Source organism: Mesoplodon mirus (genome assembly GCF_964341445.2).
Source record: "Mesoplodon mirus genome assembly, chromosome: 19".
NCBI lineage: Eukaryota > Metazoa > Chordata > Mammalia > Artiodactyla > Ziphiidae > Mesoplodon > Mesoplodon mirus.
Window position 1 is genome coordinate 13,099,605 of NC_138995.1, and position 27,529 is coordinate 13,127,133.

General features: G+C 44.9%; 2 protein-coding genes across 2 annotated transcripts in view; both read left to right on the forward strand.

Annotated features, from left to right (window-relative positions):
* The window catches only part of FA2H (fatty acid 2-hydroxylase), a 55,070-nt gene extending 53,357 nt beyond the window's left edge, over positions 1 to 1,713 (forward strand). Inside the window, exon 7 of the mRNA XM_082606928.1 lies at positions 274 to 1,713. Within this exon, the coding sequence (XP_082463054.1) occupies positions 274 to 353 (80 nt within the window). The 3' untranslated portion in view covers positions 354 to 1,713. The remainder of the gene's footprint in view (positions 1 to 273) is intronic.
* MLKL (mixed lineage kinase domain like pseudokinase) lies at positions 798 to 27,466 on the forward strand (the record flags this gene model as incomplete). Its single annotated transcript, XM_082606633.1, is given in 14 exon segments — positions 798 to 994; positions 11,016 to 11,248; positions 16,161 to 16,235; positions 17,090 to 17,199; positions 17,203 to 17,285; positions 18,229 to 18,326; positions 19,640 to 19,723; positions 19,726 to 19,774; positions 21,641 to 21,725; positions 23,785 to 23,826; positions 23,830 to 23,936; positions 24,278 to 24,327; positions 24,585 to 24,725; positions 27,213 to 27,466. Coding segments are annotated over 14 exon segments (1,383 nt in total). The 3' UTR covers positions 27,242 to 27,466.
* Between the last annotated feature and the right edge of the window lie 63 nt (positions 27,467 to 27,529).

Consider the following 27,529-nt stretch of genomic DNA (forward strand, 5'->3'; position numbering starts at 1 on the left):
GGCTGGAGTGTGAGGGAGAGAGAGGAGGAGGCAGGCAGCAGCCAGGCTCTCCCAGGAAGCCAGGGCAGATAAGAAATTTGGGGTTATTCCAACAGTATCCTTGGGAGTCTAGAAGCACTGGTACCCTGCTCTTGACTTCTGCCAGAATGGGGAAGGCCATCGGGGACCGATGTTGAAATCTTCCCCACGTGCTAGCCCCAGCTAGGCTCCCTTCCGAGCAAGTTGACTCCTTCAAGAATGCCTCGTCTTCTCCCCATTTGTCTCCCTCTCTAGGATTTGGCATCAGCACTAAAGTTTGGGATCACTTTTTCCACACCCTTATTCTGGAAGAACCCCACCCGAAGATACAGTGACAACTCCCAGCCCTGTTGTCCTGCCCTGAGCCCCGCTGTGGCCCCTACCCCAGTCCACCCCCATCCAGACCCTGCAAAGAAGGTTTGCTTGACCAGGCAGTGCGGGCTTTGTCCGGCCCTTGGGCTTGGTGGAGGGTGTTGGGGAAACCCTGAAGCCCGAGGCTAACCCTGAGACTGCCCTCCTGACCCAGCACAGGAGGGTCACGTCCACTTGGTGGCCCAGTGGCCCTCAGGGACTAGCTCTTTCCTGGAGCATCCCAGCCTCTTCACTCACACCCCCGCCCAGTGCCTTAGCCCACAGGACTGCTTCAGGACCTGGCGAGTGGGGACTTTCCTAAGGGGAGTGAAGGCAACTGACCCCCTGGGACCAACTGGTGTGCCACCTGTGTCTTAGCACCCTGAAGCTGCCAGTGTTAACAGTGAAGAATGGGGGTCTGTAGGGCCATGACCCTCGTCTTCCCCACCTTCTGTTCCCGGGGAGTGTGTGGTGGCTCTGGCTGTTCTCCTGAGGACTGGAGGACGCAGAGGTGGATGAAGCACTCTCCGAAGAGGAGAAAGCAGGAAGCCTCCTACAGGCCATCCCCAATCCTGGGGCGGCACCTTTGTCCCCTGCCAATGACAAATGCCAGCTGCATCACCAGGTGCCTCGGGCTGTGACACATCCAGCACCCACACGCCTGGCCCTCACCTGTCTGTGCAGGTGGGCCGAGAATAGCTGTTGCGGGTCTCAAGGCTGGAGGGAGCCCACGCCCCTTTCTTTAGGAAGCACCAGCTGCTCTAGCCATCTCTCCGCCTCCAGAATCACAAAGCTTTTCCCCAAGGAAGGCTAAAGAGACCTCTCCATGGATGGGACCCCTATCCTGTCCCCAGCCATTCTCGACCTCCACCTGGCATAAGTGGGCCCCTGCCTGCCTCACTCAGGACCCTTCCAGCCAGTGCCTCCTTAAGCCAAGAAGAAGCCTTGATGCGGTGCCTTATCTCCCAGCCCCTCCCACCCCAGCGGATGAGGTTCCCACCCTTTCTTCCTCATAACCAAAACCCTCGCTGCTCATAAGAGGGTCTTATTTATAAACTATATAAATACTCTTAGTCGGGCCCCAGACCAAGTAGCTGCCCCAGACCTTTCTAATCCTACATGTCGAGCTTATGTAAAAACGTTTTTGTCTTATTTTTGTTCCCTTCTTACCCACAAACCATTACTACTTGAAACTTTTTAAAAACTCTATGTGTGTAAAGGCTAAAGGGAAGCAGTTTGACCGATCCTGTGATTTGTACTGTTTACTGCGGGGTTATTTAAAGATTTTGGAATAAATATACAAACTACTGTTGTGAAATAAAGGTGTAAATAAATTGTATATTTTGAAAAATAAACACATTGGAAAAGAAACCAAAAAAGATGAGGTGTTACTTGCTGATGGCGACTCACCAGACTTTGTCGAGGCCGGGGAGGCGCAGAAGGGTTTGGGGGTGTGGCTGGTTGAGCAGGAAGGAGTATTTATTCGATCGCTGACCAGGTTGTGTAGACTTGCTAGGGTATAGTGATGATAAAAATCAGACCAACCCCTATCCTTTTATTTGATTTTATTACTGTTTGGTTTTTTTTTTTGGCCACTGCCTCGGGGCTTGCGGGATCTTAGTTCCCCGACCAGGGATCAAACCCACGCCATTCACAGTGAAATCGCGAGGCCCTAACCACTGGACCACCAGGGAATTCCCTCCTTACTGTTTTTCAATTCTCTGCAGACAGCATCTCCCCCTCACTGCTTATACCTGGAGGTGGGCATAAGGGGGCGTCACTCCCACCAACTGCCTTGGTACACAACAGAGGAGGTGTTTCTTTTGGAATTTATCAGACCACAGCTAAGACTCTAGTTGACTTTTCTAAGGCTCCAGCAACAAATGCCCAACGTAGGAACTAGAACTTCAGGCCAGCTCAGTCTGGGTGAAACAGTTTCCCAGAATATATTCCCAGCCACCACATCAGAACCACCTATGGAACCTATCAAACCACAGATCCAAGTCCTCAACACTCAGAGTCTCATTCAGTAGGTGCGGCAGAGGTGGGCTCTGCATTCGCCTGCACAAGGATGCGGAGGCAAAAATGAAAGCGGAGGCAAGCTGATGTTGGCGAGACTGTGGCCACGTGGAGGGGCCCCCGCTCCCGCTGCCTCTCCCTGCTCGAGAGAGCAGCTCCCAGCCTAAAGGTTAGGGCGACCTGTCTGAGCCAACCCTCCCTCAAGCTCCTGGAATCAGGCCATCAAAGCAGCAGAAATCCAACCTCCATTCCCTAGCTGCTGTTGGGAATCCAACCATGGAGCATCACTCCCCAGGGGAAGGAAGAAACAAAAAGCAGGAGTAAAGGAAGAAATCAACTAGTTGTAAATATGCGAGTCTACCGGAGACAGGTCTAAGATGAGCAAGTCTGAGCAAAAAATTAATTGGAAAAAAAATTCTTTAAAAAGATCAAAACAGAACTAGTAAGAAGTGCCAAAACCTATGTGAGTTTGTAGCATGGTAATGAGGAGATTTAGGGGAAAACAAAAAACAAAAAACAAGCCAATCTATTAATGAAAAGGTCCACTCAGTGAATATTGGACAGACTCCCCCAGAGCTTCCTGCTGTGCTGGCTAGAACTTTCCAGGGGGTTAGGAAGTTCCACAAGGCCTTGGAAGGGAGAGAATGAGTCCCATCCTACAGAAGAGAATAATATAGAAAGTGCCCTTAACCTCAAACCAGTTGGTACTCACAGTGCAGTCCCTGCTGGAGTCAGAGAATTTTATCTTCAAGTGCAAGAGACCCAAGGAGGAGTCAAAGATTAGATGCTAAAGCCAGCAAGGGACATTATCAAGTTGCCAGCCCATCTAGCATGATGGGAAAGCCTAAAACTTGGAGCATGTGATTATTTCTGTAGTGGGAGAAGACAGAAAAATCATCAAGAAAGTTTAATGTTTACGTGGGCGAAGGGCCATTTAAATTCTGATCAGTGTAAAGTAAATATGCAGGTTGATTGACTCTCAATGACCCTAGCAACTTACCTGATTCTCTAGCAACACCCCAGCTGCCCTGGCAGTGGACGGGGACATAGCCGTTATCTTTATTTCTGGCATTGCTCTACCTCCAGACACGCTGTCTTTGGGCGTTTCCCCGCTGACCTGAAGAACCGCCCTCTTAACTTGACTCCATTCCACTCCTGCATTGGCTCTAGCCTCCCATCTCTGTCTTTGAACTTTGTACTGTTTCTAATTGTGCTCAGCGCAAAGCCTAACTTGTAACAGGCCCCAATAAATGTTAGTCTTTGTCAGATCTCTGGCTTGGGCTTTGGTTTTCCACCGGTCCCCTGGCCTCTGCTGCCCTCTGGTGACAGCATGCGGCTCTACCCTCTTATGACTGGAAATCAGATGTCTGTTGATTGTAAAATTCCATCCCTTTTCCACCTTACCTGTTCTCTAAACTTACTGTTTTGTGTCATCTACTGTTTTTGAGAGGAAGCTGGAACTATACATATGAACTTTCCAGTTCTAACTTTCTATAAAGATATGATTGCAAAAAAAGATGGAGATTTCTTTACAATGAGGTAATAACTGCACAATGAATAACTGTTATCTATTAAGGATGCTACAGGGTGAATGTGAAATTCGGAAAATGCCAAGAGTCTCATCTGCACTCCATCCCAGACACCTTATTAGCTTATAGTGGGGGAGGGGGAAGAAGGAGCGATAAGAAAAAGAAGAAAAACTATCATTTTGGCAAAAGCGTGAAGGTAGGGGTCTGTCTTCATTTAGGTTCCCTAAAAAGCAAACCTTAAAACAAGAATATGGATGCATGTAGTTTATTTGGGAGGCAATTGCAGAAATAAAGAGTGAGAGATTGGGAAAGATTAGACAGTGGGGGAGCCAAATAAGAATGAGCACGTGAGGTTCTCCTACAGATTCCACAGGGGCATCTTGAGAAGTAGCCAGAATACCTGCCAGAATTGTCCACCTAAAGGACAAGAGGCTGGAACATTTACCCACAGCTTCCTCTCCTATTGGTTGAGCATTGGTGTCAACACCCTTCTCACTGATCTGCTGTCCCAGGATGCAACGCACCCAGATTCCTTGGCTTTGACAAAGGTCCTGGAACAAAAGCAGAAAGACAGATGTGTGCAATTGAAGTGGGATGCAGTCAGTACAAGCTGAGTGTGAGCTTGCTAGGAACTATCCACCAGAACTGTGGCTGAGTGCCCACAGAACCTTCCACCACAACTGAGGTTAAGACCAGAGGTGGACTGAAGGGATATGACAAGGATCCCAGACATGTTTGCTACAGACCCCAAAAGGCTAGATCCGCAGTGGAAGAGCGAACCAGAAGTAAAACCACCTTCCCAGGGCACTGCAAGTAAAATTACCTTCATGGAGTGGAGAAAAAGCTCTTTTGAGAATATAGAACCACAAACATAGCCCTCATGGTGGTCTGAAGCCTGGATTCACATAAACTGTGTGGTTTGAAACACCTCAAGTCAAAATTTTAGTGTAAAATATCCCTAACAGGTGGAGCCACAAGGCTCTCAGGAGAAGCACTTACAAATTTTGGTGGAAAAATATGTAGCTTCAATCCAGGCCTCAAAAAATTCCCACAGATAAAATTCCAAGGACTATAAGCTCACAATAAAAACAAAACAAAACACACAGGGAAAGAAGGCACCGTGAGTAAATGCTGATAGAAACAACATGCAACAAATATACCAACAAAGACGTCAGACACAGGAATTATGAGATGGGCTAGAAACTTGCCATTTACTCTCCGGATTCACTCTCCCCTTCTTTCCCATCCCTCTCAGTACCCTGTGAGGCTGACCTGTGTGAACTGCAACAGTGTGTTCTTCTGCATATTGACTGCCAGTTCTGCACATACAGGCATTGGCAAGAGACTGGCGGTCCAGGTGTTTATACCTGGAACTCTTTAATTTACTTCAGCAATGGTTTGTAGTTTTCAGTGTACAAGTCTTTTCACCTACTTGGTTATATTTATTCCCAAATATTTTATTCTTTTGGCTGCTATTGTCATTGGAATTGTTTTCATAATTTCCTTTTTTGTATTTTTCATTGCTGGTGTATAGACACACAACTGATTTTTGTGTTAATCTTATATCCTGCAACTCTGCTGAATTCCTTCATTAGCTCTAGTAAAATTTTTATTGGATACTTGGTTTTCTACATACAAGATTATGTCATCAGTGAACAGAGACATTTTTACTTCTCCTTATCCAATTTGAATGCCTTAAGTTTTTTTTTCTTGACTAATGGTTCTGTCTAGAACTTCCAGTACAATGTTGAACAGCACTGAGGAACATGAGCGTCCTTCTCTTATTCCTGATCTTAGGGAGAAAGCATTCAGTCTTTCACCATTAGATATGATGTTAGCTGTGGGTTTTTCATAAATGTCCTTTTTTTTTTTTTTTTTTGTGGTACGCGGGCCTCTCACTGTTGTGGCCTCTCCCATTGCTGAGCACAGGCTCCGGACGCGCAGGCTCAGTGGCCATGGCTCACGGGCCCAGCCGCTCCGCGGCACATGGGATCCCCCCGGACCGGGGCACGAACCTGTGTCCCCTGCATCGGCAGGCGGACTCTCAACCACTGCGCCACCAGGGAAGCCCCATAAATGTCCTTTATCAAGGGGAAATTCCCTTCTATTCCTGGTTTGCTGAGTGTTTTCATCATGAAATGGTGTTGAATTTTGTCAAAATTTGTTCCTGCGTCAATTGAGATGATCCTGTGGGGGGTTTTCCTTTGTTTTATTAATATGGTGTATTATATTGATTTCATATGTTGAACCACACTTTCATTCCTAGAATAAATCTCATTTGGTCATATAAAGGCGTACAATCCACTACTGTGTTTTAGGATTCAGTTTTCTAGTATTTTGTTGTGGATTTTTTCATCTATATTCATCAATGGTATTGGTTTGTAGTTTTCTTTCTTGTGGTATCAGGGTAATGCTGGCCTCATAAAATGGGTTAGGAAGTGTTCTCTCCATTTATCTTTTTGAAACAGTTTGAGAAGGATTAGTGTTAATTCATTTTCAAATGTTTTGTAGAATTCACCAGTGAAATCATCTGGCCCGACCTTTTATTTGGGGGGGAGGGTTTTGATTACTGATTCAGTCTCTTTACTTGTTATAAGTCTGTTCAAATTTTTCTATTTCTTCTTGAATCACTTAGGTTATTTGTGTGCATCTCATCTAGGTTATCTACTTGGTTGGTGTACAATTGTTCATATATTCTCTTACAGTCCTTTTATTTCTTTTTTTATTGTTAAGGAAAGAACACTTAACATGAGGTCTACCCTCTTGACAGTTTTTAAAGTGTACAATATATTATTGTTGACTGTAGTAGGTGCAATGTTGTACAGCAGTTCTCTGGAGCTTATTCATCTTTCTTGACTGAAACTTGATGCTCAATGACTGGTAACTCCCCATTCCCCCCTCCCCCAGCCTCTGGGACCACCATTCCTCTTTTTGATTCTATGAATTTGACTGTTTTAGATACCTCTTATAAGCTGAGTCATGCTGTATTTGTCTTTCTGTGATCAGCTTATTTCATTTAGTATAATATCCTCAAGGTTCATCCATGTTGTTACATATTGCAGAATTTCCTTCTTTTTTAAGGCTGAATTCTATTCCATTGTAGGTATATACCACATTTACTTTATCCATTCATCTGTTAATGGACATTTAGGTTGTTTTCACTTCTTGGCTATTGTGAATAGTATTGCAATGAACATAGATGTGCTATTTCTTTGAAATCCTGATTTCAACTATTGTGGTTAAATACCCAAAAGTGGGATTGCTGGATCATATGGTAGTTCTACTTTTAACTTTTGAGAAACCTCCATACTGATTTCCATAATGACTGCACCATTTTCCCTCCAACAGTGTGCAAGGGTTTCAGTTTCTCTACATCCTCACCAACACTTGTTGTCTTCTTCTTTTTTATAATAGCCATCTTGACAGGTGTGAGATGATATTTCATTGTGGTTTTGATTTGCATTTCCCTAATGATTAGTTTTTGAGGCCACAAGCCACAACTACTGAATCCCATGCACCTAGAGCCCATGCTCTGCAAAAAGAGAAGCCACCGCAACGAGAAGCCAGTGCACCACAATGAAGAGTAGCCCCCACTCACCACAACTAGAGAAAGCCCACATGCAGCAATGAAGACCCAATGCAGCCGAAAATAAATAAATAAATAAATTTTAAAAAGAATGATTTGGCTATTTATGACCTTTTGTGTTTCCATATTAATTTAATTTAATTTAATGCAGCATGAGGAATCTTAGTTCCCCAACCAGGGATTGAACCTGCACCCCTTGCAGTGGAAGCATGGAGTCTTAACCACTGGACCACCAGGGAAGTCCCTCCATGTTAATTTTAGAATTGTTTTTCTATTTCTCTATAAAATGACATTGGGAGTTTGATAGGGATTGCATTGAATCTGTAGACTGCATTGGGTAGATGCTCATTTTAACAATATTAAGTCTTCCAATCCATGAACACTGGTCTTTCCATTTATTTGTATATTGTTTAATTTCCTTCATCAGTGTTTTGTAGTTTTCAGTGTATAAGACTTTTACCTCCCTAGTTGCTTTATTATTCCTAATTATTTTATTCTTTTTGGTGCTATTGAAAATGGCATTGTTTTCCTAATTTCCTTTTCAGATAATTTGTTGTTGGTGTATAGAAACACAACTGATTTTTTACATTGATTTTGTATCCTGCAACTTCACTGAATTCATTTATTCTAACAGTTTTGTGGGCTTTTTAAATGGCATCTTTAGAGTTTTCTATAGATAAGACCATGTAATCTGCAAACAGGTACAACTTTACTTCTTTCTTTCCTATTTTGATGTCTTTTCTTTCTTTTTCTTGCTTAATTGCTCTGGCTAGGACTTCTATTATTATATTGAATAGAACTGGTGAGAGTTGACATCCTTGCCTTGTTCCTGATCTTGGAGGAAAAGCATTCAGTTTTTCACCATTGAGAATGACGTTAGCTGTGAGCTTGTAATATATGGCCTTAGTGATGTTGAGATAATTTCCTCCTATTCCTAATTTGTTGAGAGTCTTTAATCATTAAAGAGTGTTGAATTTTGTGAAATACTTTTTCTGCACCTATTGAGATGATCGTATGTTTTTATCCTTTATTCTGTTACTGTGGTGTATCACATTAATTGATTTTCATATGTTGAACCATTCTTGCATCCTAGGAATAAATCCTACTTGGTCATGGTGTATGATCCTTTTAATGTGTTGCTGGATTTGGTTTGCTAGTATTTTTTAAGGATTGTTGTATCTATATTCAGCAGGGGTGTTGGCCTGTACTTTTCTTATAGCTTTGTCTGGCTTTGGTATCAGGGTAATGCTGAGCTTATAAAATGAGCTTCGAAGTGTTCTCTCCTCCTCAATTTTTTGCAAGAGTTTAACAAGGATTGGTACTAATTCATTTTTAAATGTTTTGTACAATTCACTAGTGAAGCCATCTGGCCCTGGGCTTTTCTTTGTTGGGAGGTTTTTGATTACTGATTCAGTCTCCATTACTAATTATAGGTCTGTTCAGACTTTCTATTTCTTCATGATTTAATCCTGGTAGGCTGTATGTTTCTAGGAATTTATCTGTTTCTTCTAGGTTACCCAGTTTGTTGGTATATAATTGTTCATCACAATCTCTCTCTCTCTCTCTCTTTTTTTTTTTTTTTTTGCTCATGCTGCAGGGCTTTGTGGGATATTAGTTCCCCAACCAGGGATCAAACCCAGGCCCCTGGCACTGAAGGCCTGGAATCCCAATCCCTGGACCTCCAGGGAATTACAGTGTCTTTTGATCCTTTTTATTTCTGTGACATCAGTTGTAATGTCTTTTATTTGTGATTCTTTTTATTTGAATTTTCTCTCTTTTTTTCTTAGTGTAGCTAAGGGTTTGTAGAGTTTACCTTTAAAAAAATAAACTTTCACTGATTTTTCCTATTATTTTTCTGTTTTTTATTTCATTTATTTCTGCTCTAATATTTATTTCCTTCTGTTAACCTTGGGCTTAGTTTGTTCTTCTTTTTCTAGTTCCTTGAAGTGTAAAGTTTGGTTGTTTATTTGAGATCTTTCTTTTTTTTTTTTTTTTTGAGGTACGCGGGCCTCTCACTGTTGTGGCCTCTCCCGTTGCGGAGCACAGGCTCCGGATGCGCAGGCTCAGCAGCCATGGCTCACGGGCCCAGCCACTCCGTGGCATGTGGGATCTTCCCGGACCGGGGCACGAACCCGTGTCCCCTGCATCGGCAGGCGGACTCTCAACCACTGCGCCACCAGGGAAGCCCTTTCTTCTTTTTTATGTAGGTATTTATTGCTGTGAGCGTCCCTCTCAGTACTGCTTTTGTTGCATCCCCTAAGTTTTGGTATGTTGTGTTTCATTTGTTTCAAGGTACCTTCTAATTTTCTTTTGATTTCTTTTTTGACAGGATAGTTGCTCAAGAGTTGTTTAATTTCCACATATTTATGAATTTTCCAGTTTTCCTTCTGCTATTGATTTCTAGTTTCATTCCACTGTGGTCAGAAAAAATACTTGGTATGATTTCAGTCTTCTTCAATTTGTTAAGACTTCTTGTGACCTAACTTCTGATCTATCCAGAGCAGAAGCTGCCTCTTGCTCCAGAGCTTCTTGCTCCAGACCTCCGCATGGAATCTGGCTGAAGCTAGTCTGCACTGAGACCGCATCCTTGCTTAGCTATTTTCTCCCCCTGCCCTATCCGACCCTCTATCCTGAGAGCCTTCCTTCAATAAATCACAATGTACCTGATTCTCTTTTTTGGACTCTGCTACTAGGGAACCTGACCTAAGAAGAAAACTGATGATGCAGTAGGTGGAGAAAATAGCAGGAGAATATAAATGAATAAACACCCCAGACATCCTCTACCCAGGTCTTCCCTATCCAAAAAGTCTTCTCATACAATCCAATTCTGTCCTTTTAGAGGAAACAGCCTGATGAGTTAATGAATGTCATTCCTCAGACTTTCTAGCTGGGGACACAGCTAACTGTAATAAGACATGACTAGTACCAAAACAGAAAGCTCTGCAATGACCTTAGAGGAGGAAGTTGATTTCCAAACCCTCCCCCCAACCCCAGCTTAAGTGTGTCTCTTCCTTAACTCCCTTCCCCCAACCCCAATATTTTCAAGCACCGAGAAGCAGACACAAGCACCTTCTCTCTAGCTCTGTTTTTTGCTCATCTAATCTTTCCCATACTGTGTCCTGGCTATAATTGTTTCCTGGGACCTTATTCTTTTCTGAATCTCCGGCCCCAAGCAGAGGGCCTGGCCCCAGGAGTACTCTGTAAATAATTACTGAGAAATTTGGGGAAGGTGGGGGAGTGTGGAAAGGGCAAGGGGAGAATACCAGGAGGAAGGAAGGATCCTTCGCTCTGAACCAGATGGAAAGAGGTTCTAGGGAACCAATGCACCCTGAGCCTGGGGTTTGGCTGCAAGAGCCCTGTGAAAGCTCCGAGAAGGTGGGTCAGACTTCCCTGTCCGACACCCAGTCCTTTAGCTGGCTCAGGGCAAAAACAGCCACCGATAAAGCTGATTTGGGGACACGTGGAGGGGCCGGGCTCAGGGGCCGTGAGCCGAACGTCGCTTGACTTCGAAGGGACACATCCGGCCTGTGGCAGCCGGCGTCGGGTGAGTCCCGCTCCGCCAGCGGAGCGCAGGGCGCGCGGCACGGGCACCGAGGGCAGGAGGCGCGGGGACTCGGCACTTTCCCCAGGGTCTCGCGTTCGCAGACTTCTCGCCCGGGAGGAAGGCAGTCGTCCGAGAAGAGAAGCCGAGGTGTCTGCCTGGAACTGTGCAAGGACCGACTGGACGCCCTCAGGAGGGACGAGGGTGAGTCTGGCAGTCGTCCCCGGGGCGCGCGCGGTCCCCGGAGGCGGCGGGGCTGAAGGGCGCAGCCAGATTCCTGGGCAGTGAGGGGAGAGCCGCGGTGGGAGGTGGGGGTGACCCATGGTCCCATTTCCTGGAACTCAGGACCGAGTTGGTCTTCTTTCCTCGGCTCTGAGGGTGGAGCCGCCCGCTCGTGTCTCCGACTGCTTCCAGCTAAAGAAGGCGCGGCAAAGGGGTGGGCTCCGGGTGGAGGTCGTTGTGGAAGGGCCTCGGGAACCCAGCTCAGAAGAATTGGCCAAGCAGCCCCAGACAGACAAATCCAGACAGTGGGACATTGCCAAGGGAGATGATTCCAGATCTTGATGATTAATGCCCTCTTCCTTTTCTGGGGGCCCATTTTAGACACAAGGAGAGTAACCTTATTAAAACGTCTCATCAGGAAAGGTTGCTTGATGGCATTTTTCGGAGGGGAGGAGGAAATGGCATTAGAGTTCTCAATGGATTTATATTGTTACTACCGTTTTAAGATTTTTCACTTTTAAAATTAGTGACTTTTACCCCTCCTTGTTTTTCTGCAAGTAACATATCCTTATCAAGGTTGTGAGCAGTTTTACATATTACAAATAGCACCTCAATGCACATCCTTAGTATCCAACTATCTGTACACATATGAGCTTTTCCACAGCACAAGTTCCTAGAAATTCACATTGTTGAGTCAAAGTATATATGTATTTATATTCCCTTTCATCCTTTTGGTATCTTTATCCTATACTTAATAAGCCCTAAACAATTTTAGTAATTATAATTTTAATATCTTATAGGTAAGTCCCTTTTTATTACAAAAATCCTTGTTATCCCTACTCATTTCCTCTTTCAAATGAACTTGAGGATCATTTAGTTTCAGTACCAAAACGTGCCATTGCGAGTTTTATTGGAGCTGCATTAAATTGGATTTACCTTTGGAAAGGATTGCCAGGTTTGTCATTTTTAATCTTCCCAGCCAGAAAAATAACAGTTCTTTCCATTCTGTTTTTTGGTTTTTATTGTGGCCACGCCTGGAGGCATGCGAGATCTTAGTCCCCCAACCAGGGATGGAACCCGAGCTCTCTGCAGTGGAAGCATGGAGTCTTAACCACTTCCCTTCCGCTCTCCATTTCTTGAAGCTTTGTTTTCTGTGGTTTTCCTCATACCACGTTATCATTTTTCCTGCGAAATGTATTGTTTAAATTGTTGCTTTGATGACTGGGATATTTTTTCCGATTATCTTTTGATTGGTTGTTTCTGAGATATGGCTTTTTTGATGAGGCTGGCAATAAGATAACTGAAGCTTGGAGCTATGAAGCTGAAATCCTCAGGGTTCCTTGGGCAACATTTTCACATCTGCCTTTGTCTCCGGTGGACCAGAGAAAGGTATATAGTTTATTGCCCTCAGGAATCCCAAGAAATGGCCTTGAAGCTATCTGCTTAGCAACTGCGAATAGCTGGGCAGCCTGAGACCCATTGAGTCTTTTTAGGCATGCCCTAATACCTGTTACTTCTCTTTAGATTAGTATAACTCGAAGGCAACAAGAAAAATGTATCAATTAGTTGCTTATTTGGTTTGGCTTCTGCTAGTTTCTGACTCATGCTTTTAAACCGGATTTGGGCTCCAGACCAATTACCTTCTTGGAATAGAACTGTTGAGATTAACTTTGTTTAAAAGTACTTTAGGGCTTCCCTGGTGGCGCAGTGGTTGAGAGTCCGCCTGCCGATGCAGGGGACACGGGTTCGTGCCCCCGTCCAGGAAGATGCCACATGCTGCGGAGCGGCTGGGCCCGTGAGCCATGGCCACTGAGCCTGCGCGTCCGGAGCCTGTGCTCCGCAACGGGAGAGGCCACAACAGTGAGAGGCCCGCGTGCAACAACAACAACAACAAAAAAAAGAATTTGAGATTCTATTCTGAGTCATTAGAAGTCAGTGAAAGTAGATCCTTAAATGTGGGCCTGTCATGATTTGATTTGTATGAAAAGAAAATCACCCAGGCTGCTATATGGCAAATGGATATGTATTAGTCAGTTACTGCTGCACTAATGCTGCATAACAAACCATACCAGAACTCAGAGGCTTAAAACAACCGTCATTAATTCTCTTGCTCACAGATCTGTGGATCTGCTGGGGGTCTCCTGATCTCATGTAGGCTTGGCTGGGCTGGCCTTTAGGCACCAGGTCCAGTTTGGGTCTGTTCCACGTGTCTCATTCTGGAGCCAAGGCTGAAGCAGCAATGAGTACCTGGAGAATGTTCTTTCCGAGGTAGAATGGCAAGAAGGGAAGCTCAACAGTGCCAGCACATTTCAAGGCTCTATTTGTGTCACATCCGTTAGCATCCAAAACAAGTCATATGGGCAAGCCCAACAGGAAGGGACAGGGAGGGTGGGGTGCCCACTATGAGGCTGTGGCCAGAGTGTGGATGTATAATATTACTACATGGGAGTGAAGAATTGGGAACAATAATTCAGAAAACCCCAGGAGGCAAGAGTGGAAGTATGGGGACTTCCCTGGTGGTGCAGTGGTTAAGAATCCTCCTGCCAATGCAGGGGACACGGGTTCGAGCCCTGGTCTGGGAAGATCCCACATGCTGCGGAGCAACAAAGCCCGTGCGCCACAACTACTGAGCCTGCGCTCTAGAGCCCACAAGCCACAACTACTGAGCCCGTGCGCCACACTACTGAAGCCCGCACGCCTAGGGCCTGTGCTCCACAACAAGAGATGCCACGACAATAAGAAGCCCGTGCACCGCAACGAAGAGTAGCCCCTGCTCACCACAACTAGAGAAAGCCTGCGTGCAGCAACGAAGACCCAGCGCAGCCAAAAATAAAGTAATTAATTTTTTTAAGTTAAAAAAAAATAGTGGAAGTATGAGCCCAGTTAGGAGACCACTTTAGAGGCTAGGTAAGAGATGACAGGGGCTTGAATTAGAATGGCTCGAATTGGACTCGGCAGAGGGCAATGCTCTAAAGGGATTAGGCACGGGCAAGGTTGGACTGGGGGATGACAGTAGAGCCGGGGACCACCAGAAGAGGGAAGAGAGGGAAGGATGGACCTGTGACCTCTTTACACTTTTGCAGATCCTGGTGATATGAATTCCAAATCCTTCCCTCTTATTAGGATTGTGGGTGGAGGGAGAGGAATTAAGGGGACAGTGAAAGACATTTGGATGAGCCTTCCAGGTAATGGAACTCAGAGGGATAACTGTTCTGCCACCTTGATGTGGAGGTTGGTCCCCACAGGGACCCCAGTCAGGTCAGCAGGAGACACTCAAACAGGACAAACCAGATATGGAAGAGACCTGTGGGCAAAATGGGTTCTTTTCTGGATGAGGAAAAGTGAGGCATTTTTAATCCCCCAACCAAGTACCTGCTGCCAAGGAAAAAGAGAGTCAGGAATTGGGCTGGAGTGAGGTTGGGGGCGGTGCAGAGGCTGATCCAGCCAAAGGGCAGGATTGGTCCCTGGCCTTCCTAGTCTTCAGAGTTTTCATTGGTCCACTTTCTGGTGGAAGTGGCCCGTTGGTGTCATCAACTTGGAGGAAAGGATTTACTTCCTGCAATTTTATAAACACATTTTTATTGGGTCATACATTCATGCAGTACAAAATTCAAACGGTACAAAAAGGACCCAGCATGAGACATAAATCTGCCACTCTCATGCTTGACAGCACGGTTCCATTCCAAGACACAGGCTCTCTTACCGGTTTCTTGAATAGCCTTCTGGAGATTTAAGTTTATAGTTTGTTGTTTGTTGGTATTGTTGTCGTTATTGTATAATCAGTTGCACGCTAAACACACTGTTCTCCTTCTTGCTTTTCTCATTAAATAACCTTGAATATTCTCCTGTATATATGCCCATAGAGCTGTCTCATATTCCTTGGTAAACATGGACCAGATATATTTAAGCATCTCCCTGTTGATGGGCATTTAAGTTGTGTCCAGTTTTTCACTATTGTAAATAGTCCTGTTGTGAGCATCTTTGTATATATTTCAGGATATCTTTAGGGAAAATTCCTAGAAGTAGAGTTACTGGGTCTAATTGCTGGGTCAAAGAGTATGGACATTTTAAATTTTGATACAGGTTGGCAGATTACCCTCCACACAGGTTGTAGACATATCACTCCTACTAACCATGTCTGAGATTGTCTGTTGTGATTTTCCTGGTTTGAGCACTGAAGGTCCCATATCCTCAGAACTCCTCAGTCCTGAGAAAACTAGGATGGTTGGCCACCCTATGTAGTGTATGATCAATTTTTTTAACATATTTCTGAATATATAAATCAGGATAGGTTAGATTATACTATGGTTCAAAAAAAAAAAAACAAACAACTCAGTGTCTTAAAGAAAGAAATGTCTATTTCTCATTCGGGGAAAGTCCAGGAGACTCTCCAAGGTAGCTGTTCTCCTTCCAGGATGTTTCAGTATTATGGCACTTTGATGTTGACACAGACTTTCCTGAAATCTCTTTCACTTAATTTCTTGGCCAAAGCAAGGCACACAGCCATGCCTCGGGGCACTTCCTGTGTGCTTAGAAGTGGAGAGCTGAATATTCGTGAGCAGTAATCATTCCTACTGCAATGAATATGATAGAGTAAAAAGGGTATCTCAGTGTGCTGCTTTTTTTTTTTTTTTTTTCTTTACAGTCTGCGGGCCTCTCTCTGCTGTGGCCTCTCCCGTTGCATAGCACAGGCTCCGGACGCGCAGGCTCAGCGGCCACGGCTCACGGGCCCAGCCGCTCTGCGGCATGTGGGATCTTCGCGGACCGGGGCACTAACCCGTGTCCTCTGCATCGGCAGGCGGACTCTCAACCACTGCGCCACCAGGGAAGCCCTCCCGGTGTGCTTTTAATGCACATTTCTATTTTTGAGTATCTGCTGCTCTTTTTCTTGCAGAAAATGAAACCATAGGAACTGTATTGAGGCAATTGGAAAACAACACAAAGAAAACCATCCAAACCTTGAGGAGCTGTGAGTTATCACGTGCCCTGCTGCTTCTGACTGCCCCAAACTGGAAGTCATTAGTTTGCCAGGAACTCCAGCCCACCCCGCCCCGACCCTTGTCCATTTTCTGGGCTGGATGGCTGGAAGCAGCCCACAGGTTTGGGGATGTGCTCATGGCTGGCCCAGGCTTCTGTCCCTGGAGTAGCCTTTGAAGGGAACTTCTTGACCAGCCAGATATCTTCTAGCACCTGTCCGAGTGCTGACAACTTCCTTTAGGTAGCTTCAAAGCTTCAAGTCATTTGCTGAATTTCCAAGAAGAAATTCAAATCAAATTTAAAATGCTCATCCATTCTACACATCTGTGAGTCTCTGCTTTATGCTGGAGCCAGTACATAGAGGAAACTAAGATGCAGAGAAAGACCCTGCCTTCCGGGAGCTCCCAGCCACGGCCTAGAGGAAGGGAGAGAAAAGAGAGACGTGAGCACAGAACAGCAGGGGGTTACTGAGCTTGAACTACGTATATACCTATTAGAACTGAAATCACTCGACAAGATGCCAAATGCTCAGGTGCCAAGCTGTGTGGCAGTAGGAGTAGATAAAAGAGATGGGTTGAGATGGGGGTGTAGGCTGGAGACAGGGAGGATCTGAAGAGGAGGGAAAGGAAGTACATGAGACATTTCTATTAACCGCCCAGATGTGTCTGTACCAGTCACTCAGAAGCACTGGGACCTTGCTTCTGGGATGAGTCAATCAGAGGCTTCAGGCAGGGCCAGCTTTGGTTCACGGTGTAGGGCTTCCCATTCACATGTTGCTAAGATGCTGCTTCCCTTATGACACACACCCTTCTCAGCTTATTGACTCTTTATTACCTTCTCTCCTAGGGATGATGTCAGTCCCACAGAAACACAAGAAGGGGCTCTCAGAAGATCAAGTCAAGGAGATTAAGAAGGAGAAGCTTCCAGAAGCCGATTGGATGCTGCTAAAGGAAAATTAATTCAGCACACTTTATGAAGGAATATACCGCAAATCTCCAGTGGCCATAAAAGTATTCAACAAACCCCAGGCCAGAGACATTGGGTAAGTTGTTGTGCAGAGTTCTCTCTGTAACTCCCCAAGTTACTTCCTCTCTATAACTCCACAAGGAGAGAGGCATATTGTCTCCATATTTAGATATAGGGGAACCCAGACCCCAAAGGGTTAAATGACTTGTTCTCCGCTATTAAGGAGCAGCGTCTAGACTTAAAGACATGTCTTCCAACATCAATTCTGGAAACTTCTCTTATTTATTCATGTATTTAGATATTTTTAAAGATGTATTCCTGGGAATTCCCTGGCAGTCCAGTGGTTAGGACTTGGCGCTTTCACTGCCGTGGGCCCAGGTTCAATCCCTGGTCAAGGAACTAATAAGATCCCGAAAGCTGCAAGGTGCGGCCGGGAAGAAAAAAAAAAAGATGTATTTCCTTTTATTCCTGTTTCTTAGTTTCCCATCCCTTCCACAGACAATAAAGTGTTTTGTTTGTATGTGTTCTGGCAAAATGTATGTTGTCATTATATGTGTGTGCATTTAAAATTTTCACAAATGGTAGTGTTATATGTCTGCTGCCTACTTTTCTTACCATTCTCACTCAGCATCATGTACTGTACTTGTAGTCCTTTCTGACTGCTGTCCATGGTGGAGATCCACATTTTGCCTTTTTTTCCAGGGATGGAAAACAACCTGTTTCTAACTTTCCCACATCAAAAATAATGCTGCCTTAAGTATCCCCTTATGGACCTGTATGGGAATTTCTTTGGGCTATATTGCCAGGAGAGGAATTGATTGATCATAGGGTATGCATATATTAAATTGACTAAGAATTACCAGATGACTCTTCAGAACAGGTTGTATACACCTATACTCACCCCTGGGAGATGCTGACGATCCCTCACACCCCACATATACACAGATGGTCACTACACTGAGTGTTCTCTGAAGGACCTGCCAATCCTGAAATACTAATTTCCCTTTCTATTCTCATAGAATAGTGAGGCATACTTTCAATAATGATATCAGAACAATGAAGAAATTTGATTCCCCCAACATCCTGTGTATGTTTGGGATTTGCACTGATGAAACAGGTAAGGCTGCTTCTAGGACTCGGTATGCTTTTGGTGGTCTGTCATATGTCTTCTGTGTTTTACTGCATTGCATTTTTTTTTAATTCCCATATTTTATTTATTTATTTATTTATTATTTTTTATTTATTTTTGCGGTATGCGGGCCTCTCACTGCTGTGGCCTCTCCCGTTGCAGAGCACAGGCTCCGGAGGCGCAGGCTCAGCAGCCATGGCTCACGGGCCCAGCCGCTCCGCGGCATGTGGGATCTTCCTGGACCGGGGCACGAATCCGCATCCCCTGCATCGGCAGACAGACTCTCAACCACTGCGCCACCAGGGAAGCCCCATGCATTGCATTTTTAAAGAACAGCTCAAAGGGTGGCATCTACAGTGCTTTTTTATCAACGTTAATTTTTTCACATCCCAAGATTCAGGTTCCCATCTTCTTTCAGGAGAAGGCTTGAAGTTGGCTTCAGCCCCAGGGCTGGTTTGCACTAATGCGACCGTATCTCCTCCTGCTGGTTCACTGGGAACCAAGGAAATGCTTGTTCAGATGCTGACCTGGGTGATGGGTGTGTTTTGTTGCAATAAAATGTTATAAAGCTGACTGACCCAAACAAGGAATCTAACGTTGATCATTAGTGTAGAGTGAATCTAAAAGCTAAATTAACCTACCCCTTTACCAAGAACCTCACTCCTCAGGTTCATTTTTACTTTAATTTTTTTAATGTGGCTGCATTTTCCCTCACAGCATGGCCTCTCCTGCTGGTTCTGTTTTGCTGCTCTTGCTACAGAGAGGACAGAGCAACTCCCATCTTATCCTCTCTGGAAGTTTCTCCACAGCTTCAGGCGACCTGACTTTGGAACATAGAATCCCAGTCTAAAGGAAAACCTCCAGTGATGTTAATCCTCCTGGGTGATGGCCAAGGTGACTGACTCACTCTGTGTGTGTCAGTTCTTGCATCTCAGGCCCATGCCCTTGACTTCCTGTCTGAGCTCCCCTCACCAGCCCCTGCAGTCTGTGCCTCATTTCTTCCTTCCATACATATTTACTCAGCTCCCCGTGAGCACTGTATGCCCTCCTGGGATGGTTGAGTCTGGGAGACATTACTCAAATAACTAAGGGAAATGTAGAATTCCGACATGCCAGATGCCACAAAGAATACCCACAAAGACTCTGTGGGTATTGGACCCGTTCAAGGAGTCAAACTGCGTGAGATGGAGAAACATAGCAGAGGCGAGTCTGTCTCTGTAGAGAGATGGTGGAGTGGGCCGCAGAGAGTAGGCCCTCTGAGTGGGGCTGGGTCTTCATAGTGTTTGGCTCCTTTCCATCAGTGACCCCACCTCAGTTATCCATCGTCATGGAGTACTGTGAGCTCAGGACCCTGAGGGAACTGCTAGATCAGGAAAAGGACCTCGCCCTTCCAAGTGCATCATCCTGGTCCTGGGGGCAAACAGAGGCTTATACAGGTACCAGATGGGGGAGAGGGCACCAAGAAGAACGGAATGAGTCTGTCTTCTTTACTGATAGTCCCAGAGATAAGGAGAGAAGAGGCCAGAAGCCCCAGGTAGCCTTCCCTTCCATAAGTTGTTTTACTGCTTAACTCTGATCGTAACACCTGAGACAGAATTGGGAAATGTGGCTTAATCCAGTGAGCACCAGCTCCCAGAACTGAGGGTTGAATTTAACGTCCAGGCTGCTGTTATGGAACTGGACAGGCCTTAGTCTTAAGGTTACCAGATTTAACAAATAAAAATACAAGATGTCCAGTTAAATTTGAATTTCAGATAAGCAATGAACAATTTTTTAGTATAAGTATATCCCAGATATTACATGAGACATACTTTTACTAAAATTTCAGATATACAGAATTTCATATAAACCATAATACTTTTTTTTTTTAAAGTATTGATTTTTCCAAAATTAGAAATGAGCTGGGTGTCTTGTATTTTATCTGGAAGCTCACACATAGTCTATGGTTCCTTTAGCCCAAGGGCCCCCAAAGGTTAGTCACTCACAGACCGCTTACATGGTTATTACCGTATTCATAATAACGCCAGTATTATTTACTTAATATTTTCCTTTTAATCAGCTCACTTTTTAAAAACCTAAATAAGTTTTTTTTTTAGAAGGACACTTTCTATTACTACCATAAATTGAAGACGAGAATCACTTATCGCAAATAGGTGACCACAAATAAAACCAAAACAATGTTATTAAATTCTGGCTGCATGATGCCTCCTGCCCAAAGGTCTGCAATTCAGACTGGCATTCTCTTTGTGCAGAGGAGATGTCAGCAGATTGAGGGAGGTATTAAAGACATCCAACACCAAACTGAGACTTTCTTCTTGGCGTAATCGGAAAGACTGGAATTAAAAGAAGAATACTTTTCTCACTATGTCATTTTGCATACCACTTACCCATACTTTTAAAAATACTGCCTTAGCTCTTTCTTGGAAATCATAAAGTTTATTCCTTCTCGACTCCCTACACTAGTGGGTTTTATGAGAAGTAATTTTGGACTGTAGGAGATACTGTTAGTGCCTATCCAGGTGGCCTCTGCTCCTTTTTACCTTCTGTGCACACTCATCCCCCGCTCAGCATACTTTGCTGCTAACAGCTCATGGCTGCCATCTGCAGAGGGATATCCATGGGCGCTGGTGCCCCTTGGCCCTGAGAGCTGAAAGTGCCCGGGAGCTTTATAGCCACCTGTCCCTGTCCCTGTTCCTCTCTCCCCACCCCACCCAGTCCACAGTCATTGAACAACAGGTGTGAGTACAAAAGTCCAGCTCCTTTGCTTCGTGCAGAACAAACCCTGAGGGGGGAATTATCCTCTAGAGGTCCCTTGGGGTCAGGCTGAGCCTGGAACTTCACCTGAAGTCACACCCTTGCTTGATTTCTTCTCCTTCTCTGTCCTGCTTCCTCTACTCTCTCACCTGGTTTCTCCTGGGAATACCTTCTTAATCAATCACTTGTACCCAAATCCATGGCTCATGATCTGCTTCTGGGAGAACCCAACCTAAGGCCAACTCTGTGATAACACCCCAAACTGGGAGTCAGGGGCTCCATTAATCCAAAACACTTACCACTTACTAAGTTGGCGGGAACCCCAGCTTCACATTCTGTTTCAACCAGAAGGGTCCTAGGTATGGTCCCACCATCCAGCCATGCCTCTGATCCCTTTGCTTTGCTCAGTGCTTCCCAGGCAGAGCACCACAGAGGCGTACAGCTCACAATTGTCAAATCTCTCCTCTGCATCCTGGTTTTCCCACCTACCCGTGGATAGCAAAGTCTGTGCAAAGGTCACTAATGTTCCCTGTCTTTGGTCGTGTCAGGCTGCACCGTTCGGAAACACCTGCAGAACTCCACAGAAACATCAGCAGCACGAGCTTCCTGGTAACTAAAGACTGCAATGTGAAGGTGAGTATGGCCTTCCAGGGGCCCTTTGAGTTCGACCTGTGTGACTGTTTGGTGCTGGGAGAGGGACGCACGTTTCCCAGAGGCCTGTGCCTGCTCGTTTCTCTGCCTTCACCTTAGAACTGAGTTCAACTCTTCCCCTGCCTGGACAGCTTCCCGTGTACCCACCACAGGACAGACTCAGTCCTGCCTGCTCTTCTGATGCCCGTCGTCCACCAGTTCTCAGGCACTCAGCAGGGATGGGCTAAGAGCCATTTCCCCTTAGATGCCTGGACACCACTTCTGTGTCCCTGCAACACCCATGAGGGGATCTTCTTAAGCCCAGGTAGGCATTCAGATTCACAGGCCAGCCATAGCCCACACTTGGCACCTGGAGGCAATTAGAAGGGTATCACGCAACACAGCTTGCCAGCAGGGCAGCATCAAATCCTTCTCTCCAGTCGGAGACACCACACCTGTCCCCACAATCCTCCAGGAGATATTCTCCTCATCCTCACCCCAGGTGCGACAGAAAGAGGCTCCCCTCGGGCGGGTGCGGGGCCATCCAGGCTTAGAAGCCTCACGACTCACAGGGGTCAATATTCTTTCTTTTTTTTAGATTTATTTATTTATTTTCTTTACTTTTTTGGGTGCGTCGGGTCTTAGTTGCGGCACATGGGATCTTCGTTGAGGCATGCAGGATCTTTCGCTGTGGCACGCAGGCTCTTCCTTGTGGCACATAGGCTTCTCTCTAGTTGCGGTGTGTGGGCTCTCTAGTTGTGGCACATGGGCTCTCTAGTTGAGGTGCAAAGGCTCAGTAGTTGTGGTGTGCCAGCTTAGTTACCCCAGGGCATGTGGGATCTTAGTTCCCCGACCAGGGATTGAACCCGCGTCCCCTGCATTGGAAGGCGGATTCTTTACCACTGGACCACCAGGGAAGTCCCCCTATAGCTCTTTATAGTCCCCATCCCCCCGACCTCTTGTCCATAAACAACTTACTAATCACCCATCATTTTTAAATCAGCAGCAATATTACTTAGGAGCATAGGTAACAGTCAGCTTTTGTCAGTTTCCCAGGGGAATAGAGCTAAAAGGTCCACTGAAATTCAGATTCTTCTATGGAAGAGAAAAGGGTTCTGTTAACTCGAGGTCCACAGTTCCCAAATGCTAAAAGAATATTTTCTCTGTCATCCACGGATACCTTTCTCTGAATAACAGAAGACGGGTCTTTTCTGCCTTTCAGATGTCTTTCCCCGTAGCTGGTGTAATATAAGTGTTCACAAAGCACGGTCCTTCTCACACCTGACTGTAACATGTGCTGTTCAGCCTTTCACCCCTGGTGGCTAGCGTGGAGCCAGATGTCAGAGGATGTCAGTGCTCACTGAACATGTGAATGAAAGGGGAAGGAGCCACCTAAGTGTCTAATCCTTTTCCTAACCTTGCCCCTAGTTTTGGATCCCTGGCTGCATTTAGGGCTGGCAGCCCTCTGCACATGGATGGTGCTGATGACAGATGTGCATGGACCAAGGAGAATGCACACTACCATGACTTGAGCTGTGGCTTCTTTAAGAGCATGGCATTGACTGTGCAGGGTCAGTGGGGTAACAGCCTGCCTATAGGTTCAGATACAACAGAGAGGATACCCCTGTGTTGGTTTCTTGTGTGTTTTTCTTGTCTGCTTCTGAGAGAAAATGAGCCATCAGTGACTCCAGGCACCCCTGTCCACCCTCACTCAGTGGAGCTGAGTCGTCAACTGAGAAAGCCCTGTATCTGATGTAGTAACACTAGAACAACAACATACCAAGTCTTACAGGTGCTTTATAGCCATCACCTCAAGTAACCCTCATGCCCCATTTTATAGAGAAGAAACCTCTTTGTGTTTCTCTTGGTCGTTACACCATAATAAATTGAACCCAGGATGCCAGCCAGGAGAGTAGCCACAGAGCCAGAAGACACCACTGGAAATATATCCCAAAGGAAAAAGACCATCCCCTGAAAATCATGTGTAGCACCAACCCCTTCCCTCTATCCCCCAGCCGAGATGGTGCTGTTTCTTTCTGTCCCTGAGTCATTCTCTATCTAGCTTGCAGGATTTGAGTTGAGCAAAACACAGACTTCCGTCAGCTGATCAACTAAAGGAAAAGAAGCAGAGAGAGTCAATTCTGCCACATACATCTCACCTCAGAGACTGGAAAATGTGTATAATAACTATGACATAAAAGCTGAAATATACAGGTATGTTTATGTTCTCATGCGAGTTCTAACTCAGATGAACGGGACAAGAAAGTCCAAGTCAAATGCCAGTAGGGAGGAGCACCTTAACTCTGTTGAATGGAATTGGGTGGTAATCAGAAAATTCACTGTGAGGACTTCCCTGGTGGTCCAGTGGTTAGGACTCTGTGCTTTCACTGCCGTGGCCCAGGTTCAATCCCTGATTGGGGAACTGAGATTCCACAAGCTGCTCAGCACGGCCAAAAAGAAAAAAAGAAAATCCACTGTGTTTTCTGGAAATGGCTAGAGGGGCATGGGAAAAGGGAAACTTGTTATGGTTGTTCAGTTTCTTGGTTCTCTTTTAGCTTTGGAATCGTCCTCTGGGAAATCGCCACTGGGAAAAGCCCATTTGAAGGTAACCAGTGTGAAAGTTGACTCAGATGGTGCTGGGATTAGGTCGCCTTCCAAGAGACTAGAGATTCCCATCAGTGCTGTCCTGGGCGCTTTGTTCTTCAATGTGGGCATTGCCTGCGCTTGTCATTGGGGTCATTGGAAGCTCCTTTTTCTTCAGTTCTCAAAGTCCCTAGTTCCGTTGCCAGCCATCAGCATCCAGAGAGATGTGTGTGTGCCAGAGAAATTTTTAAGCCTCCCATCCTATTATTTCCATGCCAGGCTGTGATTGCAAGAAGATCTACCAGCTGGTGGCTGTGGACCGGCACCAGGAGCCAGTGGATAAAGATTGCCCTTCACAGTTGCAGGAGATCATTGATGATTGCTGTGCATATGAGCCCTCCAGGAGGCCCTGTGTTAAAGGTAGGGCTTTTTCTGGTCTAAAGAGCATGGACCACATGTGTTACTTAACATTTGTGAAAGATTTTCCTTATGTATCACAACCAGGGGTTGTTTTGCCCTTCGGGGGATATTTGACAATGTCTAAAGACATTTTCGGCTGTCACAACTCAGGGGAGGTGGGGTGGGGTGGACATGCCACTGGCATCTAGTGGATAGAAGCTTCTCAACATCCTACAAGGCACAGGACAGCCCCCTACAACAAAGATTATCCGGCCCAGATATCAATAGCACAGGAGTTCAGAAACCCAGCCCTAAGGGCATTGTTTAGTCTAAAGTGGGTTGCGAAGGCAGATCACTCCACCCTATATTCTTTCTCTCCCTTCCTTCTCTTTTATCAACATCCTGGGGGTAATTTCCTCTACTCAGACTTTTTGTTTGTTTGCGGTATGTGGGCCTCTCACTGTTGTGGCCTCTCCCGTTGTGGAGCACAGGCTCCGGACGCGCAGGCTCAGCGGCCATGGCTCACAGGCCTAGCCGCTACGTGGCATGTGGGATCTTCTGGACCGGGGCACGAACCCGTGTCCCCTGCATTGGCAGGCGGACTCTCAACCACTGCACCACCAGGGAAGCCCTCTACTCAGACTTTTATTTCACCAGGTTATCAGCTGCTCCTCCGTTTCTTTACACCGTCTCCCTCCCTGGGAATGTCTCCCTCTCCCACTCTAGATCCAAATTTCTCAGACTTTCCACAAAGCTCCAGACACAAGAGAACATGATTCACAGGCAGTATCCCCGGATTGGGCAAGTGTTTCCACTGAAGTTGCTACAGAGTTCAGATACAAAATAATGTTTTTCTTATCTTTATTGTGATATGTATCACAGTACAGCAGTGTATAAAATATATATGTGCAATTTTTTTTAAGTCAGAGGAAAAGAACATCACATATCCACCCGTGGTTAAAGACTAGAACATTGCCACAAATTCAGAAACCACCTATGAGTCCATTGCTTTCACATTCCTCTCCTGGAGTAGGACAGTGGCTACTCCAATATTTGTTGACCGAATGAACTAGAAAATGAATGAATGAAGGTACTGCTAATGGTAGAGGGAAATTCATGGCTTTCCCCAGAGCCTGGGGATGGGGCTTACCACAAGTGTAAACTTTCTTTGGCATATTTTAACCTTGACAGTTCTTTCAAATTTTTCATTTAAATTATACATTCAGGTCCATAAAAGTAGTTACTATCATGTAGTTTAGGGGAACACATTAGTTTTGTCTTTTGGTGGAGGAAAAAAAAAAGACATCCATCTAAACAACTCTTCTATGAAGTGGCACTTAGTGCATTTTTTTTTTCAGTCTTTTTACAAATGAGCCAACGGGGGGTTGGTGTTTAAGTAATCACCCATAAAGTTGTAAATGGGAATTTCACCCCTAAAATGAAATACAGCCAATAACTTTCTCCTCTAACTATATAGAACTTTTGGAAGTTGGAGACAAGACTATAACCTTCTTGCTTGTGTGTTTATTCTTTCTCTTATAATTAGTAAACATGGCCACTAGGTGGATCATGAATGAATATACTCTCAGAACCTTTTAGAAACATTCTGTATATTTTTCACTAAGCAGCCCTCTGTGTTGTCCAAATTTTTTTTTGCCATGTGATATTACCTATTTTTTTAATTTTCAAAGAATCACTCAGTGTTTGATGATGTGCCTATGTATTCATTGACAAGGAAAGCAATTCAAGATATATTTTGAGATTAAAACACAATTCCATCTATACCTAAATATACACATTTAGATAGATGACGATTTTAAACAAAGTAACTAATGACTTCTCTGGAGATAATTTTTCTTTTTTTGCTTCTATGTATTGTCTAAATTTTATGCATTGGACATGCAGTTACTTATATAACAGTGAGAATCACTCAAAATGTTTTTCGTTCTATGCCATAATATATGTATTTGTTTACAAAATAACATTCCTTTTCCTCATATTAACCTTGCTATAGCTCAGTAGAAGCTTTATTTTTTATTTTTTTATTTTTTATTTTTTATTTTTATTTTTTTCCTTTTCCTGCCCCTAATAAGGAAAAGGAAAAAATAAAACTACAAATGTTAATGTTCACTTTAGTGACAGGTTTGGAGGAGGAAAATATTGAAAAGCCAATTATTTGGATAATCCAAGGCTTTCAGTTGTTTACACTCTCCTCTGCTACTAGTTCCACTCAGAATTGGAAGCTGAGTAAATGAAATTTGGCAGTGTGCAGTCTGTGCCTGAGGTTTAGATTTTTAGGTCTTCCTCCTAAAGGTGAGATTTCGTCTTTCAGAGAAATGCTTGAAAAATGTTTGCTGTCAAGTGATGTGACGGTAGTTTAGTAGCAGGCAATTTGTTGCAATGGTTTGGGATTGAAGAGACCGTGTAGGTAAGTTCTTTTGCATGAGCTCTTCAACACACTGGAGGATATACAATATATGAACAGGATTGTCCCACTCCTCTTTACAGGCTCCGGGATACTGCGGGCAACATTTTGAAATTATTGGATTAGCTACCAGCCTTTGGATAAAGACATCTCCTTCACCAAAGACTTAGGGAGAAATAGCATGAGGCACAGTTTTAATATTTTCATCTTTTCAAAATGGACCAAGAAAGCTTTCTCTTGTGACTTTCTCCCGCCACAAAGTTCAAATGAAGAGCGGTAAAACCCTTCTTCCGCTTTTCTCTTTGGGCGAGAGTTGACGGACGTAGGTTTCTACCAATTGTACGAGGCCTCCTCGAGCGTGGTCCCGCCTAGTCCGTTTACGAAGGATCAGCCAATGAGA